The sequence below is a fragment of the Ambystoma mexicanum genome, chromosome 6p (assembly GCF_040938575.1).
Source record: "Ambystoma mexicanum isolate Mex_15411 chromosome 6p, UKY_AmexF1_1, whole genome shotgun sequence".
In the NCBI taxonomy this organism is placed as follows: domain Eukaryota; kingdom Metazoa; phylum Chordata; class Amphibia; order Caudata; family Ambystomatidae; genus Ambystoma; species Ambystoma mexicanum.
This window is the reverse complement of record NC_090935.1, coordinates 1,499,361,478-1,499,379,024: the sequence shown is the minus strand read 5'-3', so window position 1 is coordinate 1,499,379,024 and position 17,547 is coordinate 1,499,361,478. Positions and strand designations below refer to the sequence as shown.

At 46.5% G+C, this 17,547-nt stretch overlaps 1 protein-coding gene across 1 annotated transcript in view; it reads right to left on the bottom strand.

Moving 5' to 3' along the window:
- The window catches only part of FRAS1 (Fraser extracellular matrix complex subunit 1), a 1,618,415-nt gene that overhangs the window by 1,587,952 nt on the left and 12,916 nt on the right, over positions 1 to 17,547 (bottom strand). The window contains exon 2 of the mRNA XM_069626341.1: positions 12,807 to 12,838. Coding sequence (XP_069482442.1) covers positions 12,807 to 12,838 — 32 coding nt within the window. The remainder of the gene's footprint in view (positions 1 to 12,806; positions 12,839 to 17,547) is intronic.

Below are 17,547 nucleotides of genomic sequence, written 5' to 3'. Positions count from 1 at the left end.
AATAAACATGTGTGAATGTCCCAATGCAACACTATGACCGGGGAACTTTACATATAAACACTAGCAAAAGGTCCGAGTGGGTCATTATCAATATACTTATTTTAAGACTCAAAGTCATCAAAGGGAGGAATTCATACATATTATCATCATAATTTCATTCATATATCACATCCCAACACAAAAAAGTGCAGGAATCGAAACATCAGAGTGCTAATGCATACGTTAAAATCACAAAGTACAATAATATATAAACACTTTGCACATACACATTTCATAATACAGGGCATATGTTAAAAAACACCCAATTACGCATGACTCAATTATCTAGTGGCACCAAACAACGTAACATTTTTTGCTTACAACACAGTTCATGAAATGCGGCTGTTAGGAATCTATTCAAGTCCAGGGCAAAGCCGGCACAGGGCCCGATTTTTGGAATGGCACAATCCCGTTGAAAGACGTGTTGTAAAAGAGACCCCCAGTCTCTTAATTCTTGACGCTGCCTGGACCCCACAGATTTTGGTATAAAAACTACTTTTCTCCACCCATACCCTATTTTCAGACGTGAGGGTGAATGGGGGATGAAAGGGGGGGCGGGGGGGAGGTGGCGTTGCAGAAATTGGAATTTAAAATCGGATGTGTTTTTGTTGAACAGGTTTTACCATCTCAAGTCATATGTTCATGTTTTTTAGCACTTCAGGCTAGCTCTCAATGGTGATGGGTCTGAACTCGGGGAGCCTAACTTTCCACCTAGGGCAATGCAAACTGCTTTACTGTACAATTACAATGTATTCAGTCACCTGTGTTTTTTTGGTCTGGTGCTGTTATTTAACGTCATACTTTGGCAACGAATACTTGAAATGTTCTTTTATCTCATGTAACCAGTTTTCTAGTTCTGGTTGTCAGTAAGCAAGACTTTTCTTCTGTTTTTAACACCTGCGGCTAAACTTGTGGAGCCGACTCAATGGTGTGAAGTCTACTACATCTCATCAGCAACAGGTGAGGAATCCTTCCATACCGACCCAGAAGGTGTAGCACTCACTTTTGCGCCCACAGTATATGGTCCGGCAAGAAGTCCATTCCGTCGGCTTTACCCAGGCCAGTGGATGCTCAATGTGTAACACTGTATCTCCTCCATCCTAAGGGGGGCTAATCTCCCCCTTAGAGTACTAACATGCATTTAAGTGTTAATGGGTGCTTTACATACCGTTCAACATCTACATTTGGTGGGTGCCGCCTGCTCTGGACTCACTTTACACTTACAGCAAGTCAGACACCCCTCCATACACTTCAACTTCAATAGGCTCTCATCAACCCAAAACCCCCCACTTGATAGGTGGGGAGGTGTGCGTTTCATATCTGCATATGGTTCAGCCTCCCCACCAACATTCTGCATACATTACATAGAGATTACAATTGTGACGCTCGTCCTATTTTTAGCATGGAAAAACGAGCCCCCATTACTCATGAATTGGCGCCCCGTCAAACAACTTTAAAGTGTTATACTTAGCTTTATACACTAAGCATGGCTCAGCTCCCAAAAACCTCCCCAGACTTTTCCTTTTACCTCCCAACCACATGCCTTTGGTCAACTACCGAAAGTAATTTGTTCGTACTTGCAAAGACTGGTAGGGGGTGTCTGTACTTCCGCTCTCTATATGGTAGAGGAGAGGCACAGAGGACCCCAGCCAAGATTCTCTATTATTGGTACGTGGTCGAGCAATCAAGGCCTAGCTTCTCAGGAGGTGATGCAGGCTGGTTCTTAAGTACAGTGTAGTCCCCGAACCCCCACAAAGGAATGTCCACACACTGTATACTGAAAACACAGTCTTTATATAATTAATATTCAAGGGTATGTACACAATCACAATAACGCACTTTGTACTCGGAAGTCAATAATGATAAATATATACAATTCTAAAGTGGTACCACTAATGTTATCGAATCTCATTAAAGTGCATCAACTGTACGGTTAAAATGTCACACAGATTGATAACGAGGAAACCAGCAATAGAGATAGGCAGGAACGTAAGATGGTTGGAACACTAGACAGAATGCTGGCCCCGTTACCTAGACACAGTTCTGTGTGGAGATCCCCCCACCTGGGCAACCTGTAAATAAAGATGTATAGCACAAGCCCAGTCCATATGTTCAATAGTCTTACTTCCTCCTAATTAAGGTTTTACCCCCCCAATGTACCTGGTGGAGTAGAGTTCTCCGACGATGCGTCGACGGATCCTTCTTGAGTGACTCCCTTTAAGGCAGGAGACACGGATCGTCGAGAGGTGTCGAGGAACTCAGCATTCGGTGTCGGGGAATCGACGGCCCTTCTTGAATGCCCTCCCTTTAAGGCGGGAGTCACGGGTCGTCAAACGTCCGACGGGGAACAGGTTGAACTACGGCCATGAAGTGGCAGCTTCGTTCCAAGCGGTGCTCGTCTGTGGCCCAGCAAGGGTGTCGAATCGTCGGCGTCTCTGCGGCCTTTAGGTGGCGGGAAACCCACCGGTGGATGCTCCTCGGCGCGTCGACGGTCGGGCCTTCTCCAGCGGGAGACAAGCGGATGACGATGCAAGCGAGAGCGTCCGATGATCAATTGAAGTTCTTAGGCAAACGGGAGCACGGCGGCTCCGGTTGGCGATGGCGGTCGTCGACAGTGGCGGACAACAGTCAGAGTGCTTCTCCTTGGAGTTCCGCAGCAGTCCCTGTATCGGGTCGGAGCCTGTCGAAGGTCTGTCTACCAGAGAGCGTTGGCAAAGATCAGCTGTGCACGATGGTCCCTCGTAGCTCGGGAAGAGGGCACCTTACCAGGTCCTCTCTGGGTCAGTCCTTGGAGGCACAGCAGCTTTCAGATTGTGAAGGAGAGCAACAGCAATTCTTCTCGTCCAGCAGGGCTTCACGGTCAAGCTTCAGTTACTCCAGTTACTCGTCGTAGTGGACTTCAGCTTCTGAACACGATTCCTAGCAGTGAAAGGTCCCCAGATATACTGTTGATCTCCCATTCATTCCGCTGGGTCACACTCAAGCATCCAATCACGACTACGGGCATTCATGCAGGCAGGCAGCCAATCAGGCACACAAGGTATTCAGGCCATTCACTTCTCTCCAGACACTCACAACAAGTTAAGTGTATTGGGACAAGTACCGAGCCATTCAACACTCCAAGCTGCATTCATACCGGTTTAGGGCAGGGCTGTCTCAGTCATTGTGTCAACCACCAGATACTAGACATCACAACACAGAATGCATATTCGTCACACATTCTATTCACCCGGGTCCCACCCACAGGAGGTACCCACAACATAAATCACCGGGAAGGCGCCAGCTAGTCTGGCCGGGCCTTCACAACAACACCATATATGGCATTTCCACCCAACAGCCAGTCAGGGGGAAGGGACAGAGTCAGGGCTTCCCAGGACTTTGGGAAAACAAGGTAATCGGTAATAGAAAGCAAGAGGCCACCGGGGCCATCTTGTTTTCCATCAGGAATCAACTGAACCCAATGGCAGGGCCGGGGTATCCCAAAATGGAGGATACTCCGCGCACCTGTCAAATTCAGCATGGAGCTGCCACCAGCCCATACCCTGCTCTGTGGTCCACCCACAGGTGCCCAAAAACATACACTAGGGGCACAGGGTTGTACCCCCACCCATGGGTGCCATAGGGTATCCCACGGGTCCGTTCACCAAACCAAAAGAAAGAGCTGCACCGCCAGGAGTCCCACATGAACTCCTGCGCGGAAAACACGACAGAACACACGATAAAAAGCAGTAAAGGACAAGGATACGGAGGCCCTGTCCCTCCGATGCATTTCAGGCATCACAGTACTCCCTATGAATTATTACAGATCTGGTGCCACAACGACAATTGAGCAAGGTTCAAGTTAAGGGCAGGGCTCAAGCAGAGCAGGAAATGGGCCGGAACAAGACAGAGCGGCCCTCCGGCAAAAAATGTCTTGCCGGAGCAACGCTCCGCCCTAGGCCCAGGGGGTCCCAGACAGGAATCCACTCATGGAAGATCGGGGCTATACCACCTCCAGAACGGTTGGATCTGGGCACGGAGAGGACCTTTTAGCCATCAGGGAGGAGAGTGTCAAAGCTTGTGACAGAGTTGGCCATGAACCATGTCTCGGGTGAGACTGAGGACATTGAGGTCAAGTTCTTCCAGGACCCGGCAGATGTCAGAGGAGTGTTTGATAGCAGAGCAAGATTTGAGAGTGGCAATATGGAGAAGGTTTGCCGTCCTTGAAAGACTTCCGGGGAGGGGTACAAATCAGAGGTACTCCCTGCGGAGGTGTAGAAGAAGCCTGAGGGAGGGGCAAGGTAGCCAAGGAGGAGACAGCAGGAGGAGTCAAGGAAACCATGGGGGGGGGGGAGAGGACAGCAGGAGAGGAAAGGAGATTGATGAGGAGCGGGAAGAGTCTATCAAAGAGGAGAAGGTTGCCCTGAGGTCCTTGGACCAAGACGGTACCATTCAGGTAAACATTAATAATGACCTTAGAGGAGTGGAAGGGGGCCTCCAACCGGGTGCCAGCATTAATGGGATTTAGAGAAAGGAGCAAGCACAGAGACCATATAAAGAGTCCATAGGTCTGGCGAGGGAACAACAAAAAGGATATCGGTAAGTGTTTGCCTGCAGGAGGCACTGGTATAGGTGTCAGCGATAGGGAGGCCTGGGTTGGAGACCATGATGTCCTTTTTAAACTTCTTCCTACCAGATTTAGTGAGGAGAGCAGGATAGTCGATAGAGAAGCAGTTAAAAAAGATAGGAGAAACAGAGCACCATAGAGTAGGTAGGGAGAGGAGAGAAGAAGCTAGGGGATGGAAGGGGGGGAGGCGGGGAGACACTAAAAAAGGACACAGGGAGGGGTGCAAGCAGACGAGACAAAGAGGGATGAGACAACAGTCGACAATTGAACAATATGACAAGAGCTAAGACAAAAGTGGAGCAGTTTGCTAAATTAACGATTTGTTAAGAAGATATACGCCAACTACTTTGTCCTTGTTTTGGTTTTGAGAACCTAGAGGAAGGGAGAGTTCAACGGAACACACAGCAGTACAGAATAGGGCAGTCAGTGAGGTGAAAACAAAAACCACAGAAAACCAGTACAGGAGAAAATCAGCGAAAGCGGACCTAGATGAGGGAAGAATAAGCAGAAATACAGGCAATGTTAGCAAAACAGGGCAGCCAATGGGGAAAGCAACAGCAATGAAAAGAGATGACCTATGTAGGCAAGTATACGGCAGAAACAGCACAGTAGGACAAACAGTGATCAGGGTAGTCCAGGCAGAGCAGGGGGGTGGACGCGAGGAAGTGCACGGAACACGCGGTCGGGGAGCGTGAGGAAGTTGCGAGACACGCAGTTAGAGAGTTGCAAAGAACCAGACAGGCAGCGCGAGGCAATGCGCCAGGCACGCGGTCAGGGAACGCAAGGAAGTAGTGAAGACACTCAATAAGGGAGTTGCAAGGAACCGCGCAGGATGAAACTGACTATCTTTTCAGTGTACGGCCCAAAACAACATCACAATCAGTTTTACCTGTACTTATTCCCACGCTTGGCCCAATTCTAGAGGGGTGAACTTGTTTTGGGGCGTGATTGGAATGTAGTAAAGAATGACAACTTAGATAGATTGCCACCTAATTTGCGCAAGCGCAGCACATCTACCTCCTTCCCTTCAACATGCTTTAGAGCACGTACAACTGGTATTGGTCATTAATAAGGCGCTTATACAACAAAACAGTGTTTCAAAGTGCCAAAAGGCAAAAAGGGAGGGAGCAAGGGAACAAATAAAGAATAATGACCATGTATAAATCCTAAAACAAAACAGCAGTCCTACTAGGCCTTGTGATATTCGGGACGTACAAGTGCAGAGAAAAGAGGAAGGGGTGGGGGGCACAGGGGTGGGTGTCAGAAGTGACTGCTGCGGGGGCAATAGGTAAGTGCGAGGGCGGGGACATCCCAAGCGAATGGGAGGTCTAACACCCAACCGTAAGTGCTTTGGGTGGACCGGTAAGGCCTGTGACAGACTGCCCGACAGGCAGGTGTGGGCCGAGAGGCCAGTGCAGGGTGGGGGCAGATGCTGGTGATGATTGGGCAGATGGCCGGTCCTTATAGGATTTATGAGGGACTAGGCCACCAATCTCAGCGACTGTGGGGATGGTTAGCACAGGAGGGAGGGGAGGAGGAGAAGAGAAAGAGTTGCTTGCGCAACCTGAGGAGATCCGATTCAAGATGGAGAGGGAGAGAGGGACGGGAGGGGGACTGTTCCAGAGAAGGGAGGCAGCAGAAGAGAGAGGTCTGCCCCCAGCTCTTTACTTCGAGAAGCGTTTAACAAGCAGAGAATTGGAGCCAGAAGATCAAAGGGGCCTAAGAGGAGAGCATTTAGTTAGAGAGCTGCAGATAGTGTGATCTCAGGCCCCAGTCAGCCTTATGGCTAATGCAAAGGGTCTTGAATTGGATCCTTGCAGCAACCGGGAGCCAGCTGAGAGATTTTAGGGCTGGAGAGATACGTTCCCTGGACTTGGGCCCAAGGATAAGTCTTGTAGCCCTGTTCTGGATTAGCTGAAGAGGGTGGAAGATGTATGGAACCATTCGAATCCAACTCAAAGGAAGTACACATACTTTTCATGTGCACACAGCACATATTCTAGGTTGGACTATTTTCTGGTAACAAGCCCATTACTGCCGTTAATTTCTGGTTCCTCAATTGAACTTGCTTTTGTCTCGGACCACTCCCCCATTTTCATACAATTAGATTTGGATACCCAGCGAATCCATAGGCTATTTATTTTGTTGGTGCATCCAATGATGCCCTTCTTAAAGATTCAGTACATCAGGCTGCAATCTCCAAGAGAATGGCCCAATATTTTGAAAATAATACCAACAATGACACGTCCATATAAACAATATGGCAGGCCTTTAAACACCAAATTAATGGGGAACTCATTACCCAGGCTTCGCAGAGGAAAAAGGCGATGTTGGCGCATTAGGAGGAAATGGAGGGGAGGGTTCGGGGATTTGAAGCTCAATATAAGCAGCGGAACGCAAGGCAAATATAAAGAAACTCCAAACCGTGAGGGCGGAGTGAAAGGCTTCATGGGCGTATAAAATCTCCTATCAAAGGTTGAAAACTAAGCATCATTATTTCACCACGTCCAACAAAGCGTCGTGTCAGCTAGCCTATAAACCCAAAGGGTAAGGAATACAATTGCAGAACTTCCTAGATAGAGATGGGAGGATGCAAAGAGCTAAACCAGATAAGCTCCATATTCTCTCCCAATACTATAGGGAACTCTTTCCAGCAGAACAACTGGATAGAGATATGCAAGACTCCCTTTATAGGCGGCAGCCCTTCCTAAAGGCTCAGAACAGCTAAAGAGGCCCTAGAAGCCCCAATTTCATCAGAGGAAGTCTCACAGGTTATTAAATGCTTGCCAAAATATAAAGTGGCGGGTCCGGACAGCTTCTCATCTGCTTTTTATAAGCAAGACTCCCCAATTCTTACCACGCAAATGCTTTCAATTTTTAAGAGCTTTCTGGAGAGAGCAGTGGTCACCTGATCCATGGGAGAAGTGACTTTGTCACTGCTACTAAAGCCAGTGAAGGAAGCGACTAAATGCACTTCATATACACCCAACGCAGTACTCAATTATAATGCTGGATTTACCCCCTAAATATTCCCCATTGTTAGTTGAAGACATTTCTTCTGATGACTTCCAATTTTTTTCAGATACACACTGAGATTAAATCAATCGCCCAGGATCACACACTTTGCTTAAGTGGTGAAACCAGTATTAGGACCCAGTTGGCGATTTAAGCACTTGGCCACATATCTTTCCATCAATAGCTAATGAGTATTTGTTAAGGGTTAAGCTTGAAAAGATTAAATAGCTTTATAGAAACTCGATTGGAAGTACAAAAGCAGCATAAGACACTAACCTGACATTATATGAATCAATTTAGAAATATGCTGAGCAAAAATAGGATGAAAGCTTTATTTTAGCCATTCTAAATCGAAGAACACAGTGTGTGAGTGTGTAAAACTGTTTTCAAAGTGAACAAATGCAACGCATTGCAATGTCATCTGCAAGAGTCTTCATTTCATCAGTATGTGGCATAATGCTCTCTTCCCATTTATTATCACCCAACATTCACACCTATTGATGAACAATAGTCCTTCCACAGCCTCCACTGTGTCTGGGACATAGGTCTCTTATCTCACTTATTGTGATGCTTTTTCACACAAAGCGAAACCTCAGGGTGAGGAGCTGCGCTTCCCGGCACATTGACGTTTCACAGAAAAAAAAGTCTGAACATCGAACTGCGAAGGCTTTGAGGTTGGCAATGTTATTGGGTACAGGCTCTCTCCTCAAGCTTGGAAAAGTCCAGACCCTCAATATGGCCAAAAAAAAAAAAAAAAAGAGGTCCCGGATTGATGGCCGGTTAGAGCGAGCCCATTTAAAGCAGTGCAAATGCCTCTAAGCTATGCACACCGAACACCCACAAACTGACCCGCAGGTAGAGCTCAGGGTACTGCCTGCCTACACACATCATCACTTCCTGCCTACACACATCAAAACAAAGGCAACGCTATGTGGGATTTTGTTTGGGACTCGCAGAGCACCATGAGACCATTCACACGTTAGCAGAGCCCGGTATAGGTCTCAGTAACATCATATACAGTCGAAATGAAAATGCTAAAACCCATAAGATAGTAGCAAAAACTATCTGTTTCACATCCTAATTCATGGATCAGGCAGTCCGACTCTATCTATTGCTTGAATGACACAGAATGGATGACCATGCTAGATCTAGACAGAAGGAAAAAGTGAAGCTTGGGGTTGTTTGCAAGAGTCAATGTCAAACACAGGTAAAAAGGTGTACAAATGCAGAAGGCGCGACGCTATTTCTGTTAAGGCAAGTGGCAGACTATTTCTTGCGTTAAAAGTGAACAGGAGACTAGGTAAGTCATTTTGTTCAGTTTCAGGGATAGTTTTGTAAAGGTTTCTCTGTGAACACTTGCACTTCGCCTTTGTTCTTAGCGTTTGCTTTCTCGGCGGCAATTACCTCTAACAAATGTAACATAAAACGAGCCGTGAACAAACAATGATTATTTTTCCAGCTCTGTGTGATCTCAGACTGTGGGGGCACAGCAAGCCCTATTTTCTGATGTGGGTGTTCGGCCAGATGATTCGAATATCCCCACCCGCATCGAACATGCAATCCCATTATAGCCATGGAAACAACCACCAAATTTGAGTTTGAAAACATTCTGTGGGCGCATCGTGCTCTTCATCGCCATCAAAAGGCTCACTGTAGAGGGTGGGGACATGGCATGAAGAATGTAGGGTGTATGGCACCAAGACACTAACCCCAGTGCTGCGGCGGGCACATCTGGGTCCAGAAGTAATGACCCCAAGATGACAAAATGGGTTCTAAAAAGGTGCACATCTTTGACCCAAAATGTTGCACTGCTGCCCAAAATAAAGCCCGGGAGGCACAAAAAATTGGGTTACGTCACCCATTAAAATAAAGATGTACGTCTCCAAAGTGTTGCAACTTCTGGTTCAGAAATAATCCCAATGGGGCCAAACAAATGAAGTCGTTCTTTTCTTGTTTTACATATCCTATCATAATTTAATGAACGTTTGCAATGAAAGATGTCATGCTAACACTGTTTTCAACCTGGCCCCAAAATGAATACATTGGGCTATCAAAATACTATCAAATTGTTCCCCAAAAGATGTAAGGTTATAAATAGTTTACACGTGTCCCCAAACATGCAGTACGTTGGGCAAGTTCTAGCACGTTGAGATCAAAAGTCAACCAATGTGACAAGCCACTGCCTCCACCCATGGGCGCTCGCTGATGAGGGCAGGCCGGTGCTGGAGGGACAGATTACAGGTGGGCACATTGTACAACAGGGGCAGATCCCATCATGCACAGCACTGATCCAGGAAGTGCAACAAAGCAGAAAGGCAACTGGCTCCAACCTCTGATATAGCCCGAATGTAGGTCCAGGCCTCAGGCCTGCCAAGAGCCTTAACCCTCACAGGGGTTTTGGGGCAGAGGAGTGAGGCAAGGGATAAGGTCACGGCACAAGGGGGAAGGCTTCCCCATCCGTCTGCCTGGGGATCACTGTTATTTTCGTATGGAGTGAAAATGTCGCTTTAGTTTGCCCAAAAATAAATAAGACCGATTTAGAAAGACCGCTCCGAGAACACTCAGAGCTGTCTTTCTAAATATGAACTGGCACGCCCCTGGCACACATGAGTGCGCAAAGAGGCTGACGGGCAGGAGAGAAGGGCAGGGGAAGACGGTTATGAGGAGTTTGTGTGCATGCTGTGTGTTTTAGTGGAGGTTTTGGGGGGCAAAGTGTGCATCTGTGTATTTATGTGTGTTTGTGCTGGGTCGGGGAAGAGGGTTTCATGGGTGGGATTGAGAGGGTCGGTGAGCGAGTGCATGTGTGTATTTGCATCTGTGTTGTGCTGGAGGTATTTATAAACTAAGGGTACCTGTTAGGCCTCAATCTTCCAGGCTATCATCAACATCTAAACATTGACCAAGGCCATCATGTCATACATATTTCCCACGTACATCATTAGTTATTTCCAAGAATATATTTCTTTATTCAAATCGTTGAGCTTTAAAAATAGGAACTCTGTACATTTTGCACAGACAACATATTAACAGTTGAATACATTTACTGTCACACCACTCTCTGTAATGTTCACCTTTACAGACACAAAACCAACAACCTTATTCGGTATACACGCATTTCATTGTGGTATTTTTCATCGCGTGTTTTTTCATCGGCGTTTTTATTTCGAAAAAAACTCATCGTTTTTATTTTGGGGGGGGGTTAAAAAATCAAATATATGGTTGTGGGTCTAAGGGAATATAAAAAAACAAAAAAAAGGAGGGCTGGGGGGGGGTAACCCCCCCAAAAAAACAAAACAAAAAATTAAAAACACGAGTTTAAAAAAAAAAAAACTGATGAAAAAACCTGCGATGAAAAATACTGCGGCGAAATAACATAGAACCCCTTATTCGTCCTATCACCCATTACAGAACCTGGGGAAAACGTACATGTGTATATTCTAAAAAGGTCCCTGATCACTCCAGGGACTTAACGTTCTTTTATTTCTCCTTTACGTTAAACTTGCCCTTTCTTTGCAGTGTGGTGATTGCTTCAAAACAGGTTGACACAGTGTTTCAGCCACTCAAGAATAACCTGTCACTCGTATCACTTCTGGCCTTCATCAATCTGGTGTGCTCGAGGAAAGAGGGAGTTGGAGGGGGGTGAAACCCCCAAAATAGTGATTACTCCATGTTTTAAAGGCGGAATAATACCATGGAACCGCTATTTTTTTTATTAATTCAATTGATTAAAATGGGCTGAAGTTAAATAAAAGCAAAGCCTTGTACTGGCGGAGGTTGTCTCTCACAGTTACACCCAGGACAAAAGGTGTTCTGGCAGGATGCAATTTTAGGATCCGCCTTTGCTCCCAGCTGGAAGTGAAAGAGTTAGTTGGCAGTCTTTTGAAGCCCGACTCTTCGTTTGGGCCACACTAAGCACATTTTGATTTGAATTGGTCTGTTACGCTTGTGTCATGAGTGACAGCCGGTGCGAGAATGATTACAAATAGCGTCTGTGTGTTCCCTACCGTGCCATGCTGATTCGTTGCATTAGGCAGCGCCGTGAAAGCATGTTGTGGTTTAAAATTGGATGGAACATTTGGTGTGAGATTTCATTACTTCTCTACTGAAAGCTTCATTAACTTTGTACTAACCCCGTTCTGTGTAATGCAACTACAAACCTTAAATCGCTCAATCTCCACGTAGAAAGACGTTGTTGTACTGTTGACCATGTCACTGGGCTTTATCATACGATGATAATTTGTTTTTCATATAGCGCTTTAATCATAGGGCATATTTACATACATTACTATTATAACCCAATCGAAATTGGTGCTCATTTATCGACCTCAGAAAGATGAAAGGCTGAGTTGGCGTTGCCGGGATTTGAACCTGCGACCTGCAGATAAAACACAGATCACAGCAACGAGCAGGTAACCCGCTGAGCCATCTTGCCGTCCAAAGTTAGAAGTTCTGAGACAAAGATGATGGCATTTAATTATGACAAAGGTCAATTATTCCACACAAAAAAGACCACTGTAACTGGCGCCACAACTACTAGAATGCTCGCAGTGTGTCCAGGGAGCATCAAGGCGTATAAGCCACCCCTGTGTGACCCACAGCCTCCCCCTCCCTTCCTCTGCAGAACTAAATCGTAGGTTTTGCTATACTGCACCAAGTCACCACCGGAGTAGTTTCAGAGGGTATGTATCAATTTTGCCGAATATGTTTTTGCCTGTGTTTTTACCACAAACCAGTAGATAAATTGGGGTGAGATACATAATCGGGTGCAGTGGGTCTCCCCCACGCGGTTTGTGGTTTTTTCTTTTTTTTTAAACGGCAAATTCGGCGAAAGAAATGAGTGAAGCAAACCTTCATAGAACCGTTTCAGAGTGCCTAAATGACATTCATAGTGAACAAGGTTTTGCATGCCGGTGTGAGCAGCACCCGCTGTAACTGCAATGCAGAGGTTGAAGCTTCTCGCTTGCAACCAGTCCAGTCCTGCCCAAGTCAGACCAGGGGCTGAAGGGGTAGCAGGGAAGGCGAAGCCTCCCCCACACCTCCCAAAGGGTCTTATGTCTGTAACTGAAAATCAATGACGGACTAACTCAAAGAAACAACAGGACAGTCACTGAGAAAATGAGCCTGAAAGTGATTAGAAATGGCTTACCGCAAACAGGGATCCTTGATGGACACAAGCACCTAGAGAACAAAGCAAAAACGATGCCTGGATTACTAAAAGGGCAGAATAAAACATCCCTTACTACCATACACAACATTTCAAGAGCTGCCCTTGTACATACTGCATCTACCCAAAAATGCTAAGTTAATTCATTTCAACTCATCTTTCCTCTTTTTTTTGAAAAGCTACTTTTCATTAACGTTCAATACAAGCACACATTTCATACAAATACACAAGGTAAAACAACAAATAAACAAGGTTAAACTTCAAAAAGGCTCAAACTTTCAGCAAAAACAACATTCAATCAGCCTTTCATAGAACGGTCATAGTAACAAATAAAATGATCTTTAAAACGTTCCCCCCTTCCTAAAACAACCTTACGTAAATAAAAGATGACCTGATTCTCATTGCCCTTTCTACATATAATTTTAAGGACTAAGAGCGCTTTCCGATGAAGCACTTAAAAAAGTACAATGCTTCTCAACAGTTTTAGCTTCACGGAATGGGGGCTTCACGTAAACCAATCTTTGTATAATGGGTACAAAACAAAGAAATACATCATCATGGTCTCCATTTGGTTTGAGCAACTAGGTCAAAAAGCGTCTAATTCCTTCCTCTACATAGATCTCATTGATGAGTGGACATTTTAAAAGTTAATACGATCCCTAGTAATGGTCACACTGTTTAAACCAATGTTTAAAAAAGTGGGACCATGTTACATACAGTTGAAGACCCCATGAAAAGAAGGGACCCATGAAGCCTATTAGACTTATTTCACATTTGCATTGTACCTTCTTTTGCCAGTTATGAGCAAGAGGGATCAAAGTATCGAATTCACTTAGATCATATGGGACAAGGCCGGTACCTGGCCTTGTCAAGAGGGGGAGGGAGGCGACTGCCACAAAGTAATCCCGAGCCAGTCCCAACCATGAGGGTGACGGTGGCAACAGAGAGTGACCCAATTACTATGGGTCACCCTTGTGCCAGTAGGTTTTAAAAAAAAATAATATATGAGAAAAATAAAGAATCCTGTTGTATAACGAAGTAGTGGTGATCTACTGAATGAAAGCACAGATCACATTGTAGAATCTGTCTAATGTGGTGTGAAAGACACCTCTAAGTGTCAAGAGGGAGGGGTAGCCTGGGTCCTTCCTGTATTTGTTCAGCAGGAGCGGAGCCAAAGTTACTCAAACAGAAGAGACAACAATCCTCCAATACCACATTGCATGCAATATATGGAGGATGTGACCCAAAACTCAGGAAGAAGCCCTTCCGCAGCCAGCGATGAGAGTGCCATATCGCCTGAGCCCGAAATGTGGCCAGCAAGCAAAACAGCAGCACAGCGGCAGAGGGTGCGGCACATTGCTCGTCCGCAAGAACAGCAACTGACAGCAGCCGGCGGGAACCACCCTAGACCACCAGGGACTTAAACAGAGGGTCTTAGTCTCAACAGGGGCATTATTTAACATAATGGTGCTTGGGCACCAGTCCCTAACGCAAACAAGGACATGAGACTTCCCAGGTCACCGTTGACCCAAAGTGGCAAGTCAGCACAGAGAAAGTGGGCGGTGCTTAGCCTCCTACTTTTTACTTTCCACTTCACACGCACACACATTTCCCAGGAGGGGCAGATGTCACAGGATTGACTAGAGGAACATGACAAATCAGGACAGAGGGAGATATAAGCGTAAGGCATGAAACAGGTAGTGTGGGTTATTAAGGTAAGTTGGAGGACCAAGAGACCAGCAGGAGGTAGAATGAAGCGGGGGATTCTGGAGCCGTTGGGTGGAGGTGGTGAGGTATTGGTTTTGCGAGTGCAAGGATACACAGTAGGAGTGAGTGAATGTGAAGCGTACAAGATTGGGAAATGGTTTGGTAAATGCAAGGATTCGTGGTGTTGTAGAGTGGGTGCAGTAGGAGGGTTAGTTGTGGTGTGGGAGGAGGAAAGGAGTGGAGTAGGATGGAGTAGTAGTGGTGTAGGAGGAGGAATTGTAGAGTAGGGGTGTAGTAGGTGGCGCTGTGGAGAAGACGGGGTACCAGTGGTGTAGGACGACTGCACTAGTTGGAGGATGAGGGTAGTAGTGGGAGGAGACGTGTAGTAGTGAGGAGTACTAGTAAAATGGGAGGAGAGGTAACATCAAAGGATGGCAGAAAGGACTGAAATGTGTGAGAGACTGGAGGGATAGGAGAGGAAAGGCAGCGAAAAATGGGGAGGAGGGGAATCAGAGTGACGAAATGGGGAAGAAAAGGGAGAGTGAGTGGGCGGAGAAGAACCAAACAATGAATTTCAAAGAGGGACAGCAAGGCACTTCCCAATTCTCTATAGAACACTAAATACGTGTATAGATTAGGGACAAATAAGTCCGAGAGAGTTTAGATCCATCGTTTTAGGGAGACCATCCATAGTCTAAACCAGGAATTAGACAGAAGGGGTTACCAATCTGTAACACTGACCGGGACTAAGGATGGCTGGGATTAGGGAGGAGACAGCACAGGAGATGAGAGAGAGGGACAATGTTATATTCGTGTCTGGATGGCCGCGGGTGTGTTTGAATGCGCATGGGGGCATTCTTTGATGTGTGGTGTGGGATGACGTATCTGGAGTTCCACTGGGGCAGTTGGGTGAACGTTGCTTGCCAGGTGGGATGTAGCCAGTGTTGCTCTGTCTTTCTCGCTACCCAACCCACGTTACATCAAGGAATAAAATAACGACAAACTATCTTATGTTTGGCTGTGATTTACTTACCCTAGCCTAGGAGATCACTACACTGGCGACTACCCTCCCTTGACATTCATCCCACCCGGCAGGGCCAGCATCTTGGATCCAGAGATTGGTGGTCAGAGGGAGTGTTGGCTGGCCGAGTTGTCCAGTCCCACCGTAGCCGGGCAAAAAAAAGTGAAGAGTTGGCCCGGAGTCCGGTGTAGTTGGCGGGGGAGCACGGGAGTAGCTAACGGTACTGTAGCGTTGGCAGGACACCGCAATTGTACAGGCAACCCCCCCCTCAGACGGACTACATCTACTACAATGCCCTTCTCTCCCCCACCAGAAAACCAGGAATGGATCAGAGAAACTAAATTAACCCTTCTTGGGAAGAGAGGCCATTAAAAACCCCTTCAAGGACAAGACATCCCTAGTGGAAACCTAATCACCTGTAGAGCCTCCCTAATACACTTTCCTTCCCAACAGCAGGATATCCTCCAAACAACCAGCTTGTTTAAAATGGCCTCCCATGCTCTTATAGATTTAGCCAAGCCCCTTCAGCCTCATTATGACCATCAGGAAGTGAAGGAGCCCAGCCAATACCAACCCGCACACCCTTTCGGCAAACAACTGCAGACCTTCAGCCCTAGTTGCAATCACAGATAAGGGGGTATGTTACTATGTAAACTAGGAAGCGCAGTGCAGTGGCCGGCAGGAAAAAGGCAGCGGCTCTTCGGGGAAGGCTGGAGAGGGAAGACTGCTTGAAAGGAGAGGTACTGCAGAGACTTTGGAGAATGGAGACAGGAGCAAGAGAAGTGCCACCAAGGTGATCGCTACAGAAAACAAGAAAGCAGTGAGAGTTATAGGGGAGAGAAAGTGGGAAGGAGGGAGCGAGGAAGGAAGGAAAACCTCCAGTGGAATGCAGGTGGTAGAACATAGGAAAGGAGTCAGAAAGCAAAACCAGAAGTGGAATAGAAGGCAGTAGTAAGAACAGGGTAAATCGTGGGTGGAGGCAAAACCAGGCGTGAAGTGGAAGGCTGTAGTTAGATCAAGGGAAAGGTGGGAGGAAGTAAAACCAGGAGTGGGGTAGAAGGAGAAGATGAGAGCAGAGGGAAGGAGGAAGGAACAAAAACATGGAATAGAGTTGAAAGAAGGAGAAACATTAGAAGGCTGGAAAAGAGGAAGTAACATCCAAAGTGTAGTAGAAGGTGGCAACAGCAGGCCATGGTCCTATTAAGGGGACAGTGATGGATGAGCGGGGGGGAGGGGTAGACTAGAGTTAGGAAAAGGAGGAGGATACATCTTCAGACGAGGAGAGTGAAGACGATTGGCCAGTGGTTAATGAGGAGTGGAGGAGAAAAAAAAAGCACTAGAGATAAGAGCTGAAAACATTATTAAGGGATTGAAAAAAGAGGCAAAGAACTGGAGGTAGGAGGTTCAGGAGGGCCAGGACAGGCACAAGGCAGGTCTAACTGGTAGGAGGTTTCAGCGTGGTGAGGGAGCCTAGGAGGTGGGGAGAACAGAGTCATGGAGGAAGGCTAGTAGGGATGGCTGGCTCTTTCCGGTCTGACACCAGCGCCATCTACAAGAGAACCCAGAGGGACCCAAAGAATATAAAGGACTGGCTTAGTTGTGGGGTACAGGATCCCAGAAAGCCTTCACCCGGGCTCAAAGTAACTGATGGACTTGCTTCATCCTGGAGCCTGTATTAATAGGAAGGGGTGCAGTAACTCGAATTTTGGAACAGTTACTGCTGAGACTAGAAAACCTGACCACTCACTCCGACACTGGGAAAGCCGTCCTAAGAGACATTTGTGGAAGAAAACCATCCTATGTATGGTTATTTATTTGGTCAATATCCTGTTTATATTTAAGTGGACCCACCCCTGTACACATTCCGTGATAAAGAATCTTAAAATTTAAGAACCTGGTCTTGGCATACTTCTTGGTCCCTAATGTCAATCTGTGACACAGGTCATTAGAAATGGTCAATTAATGTGAGGCTTCAAATGGCTCAAGTGTTTCCTG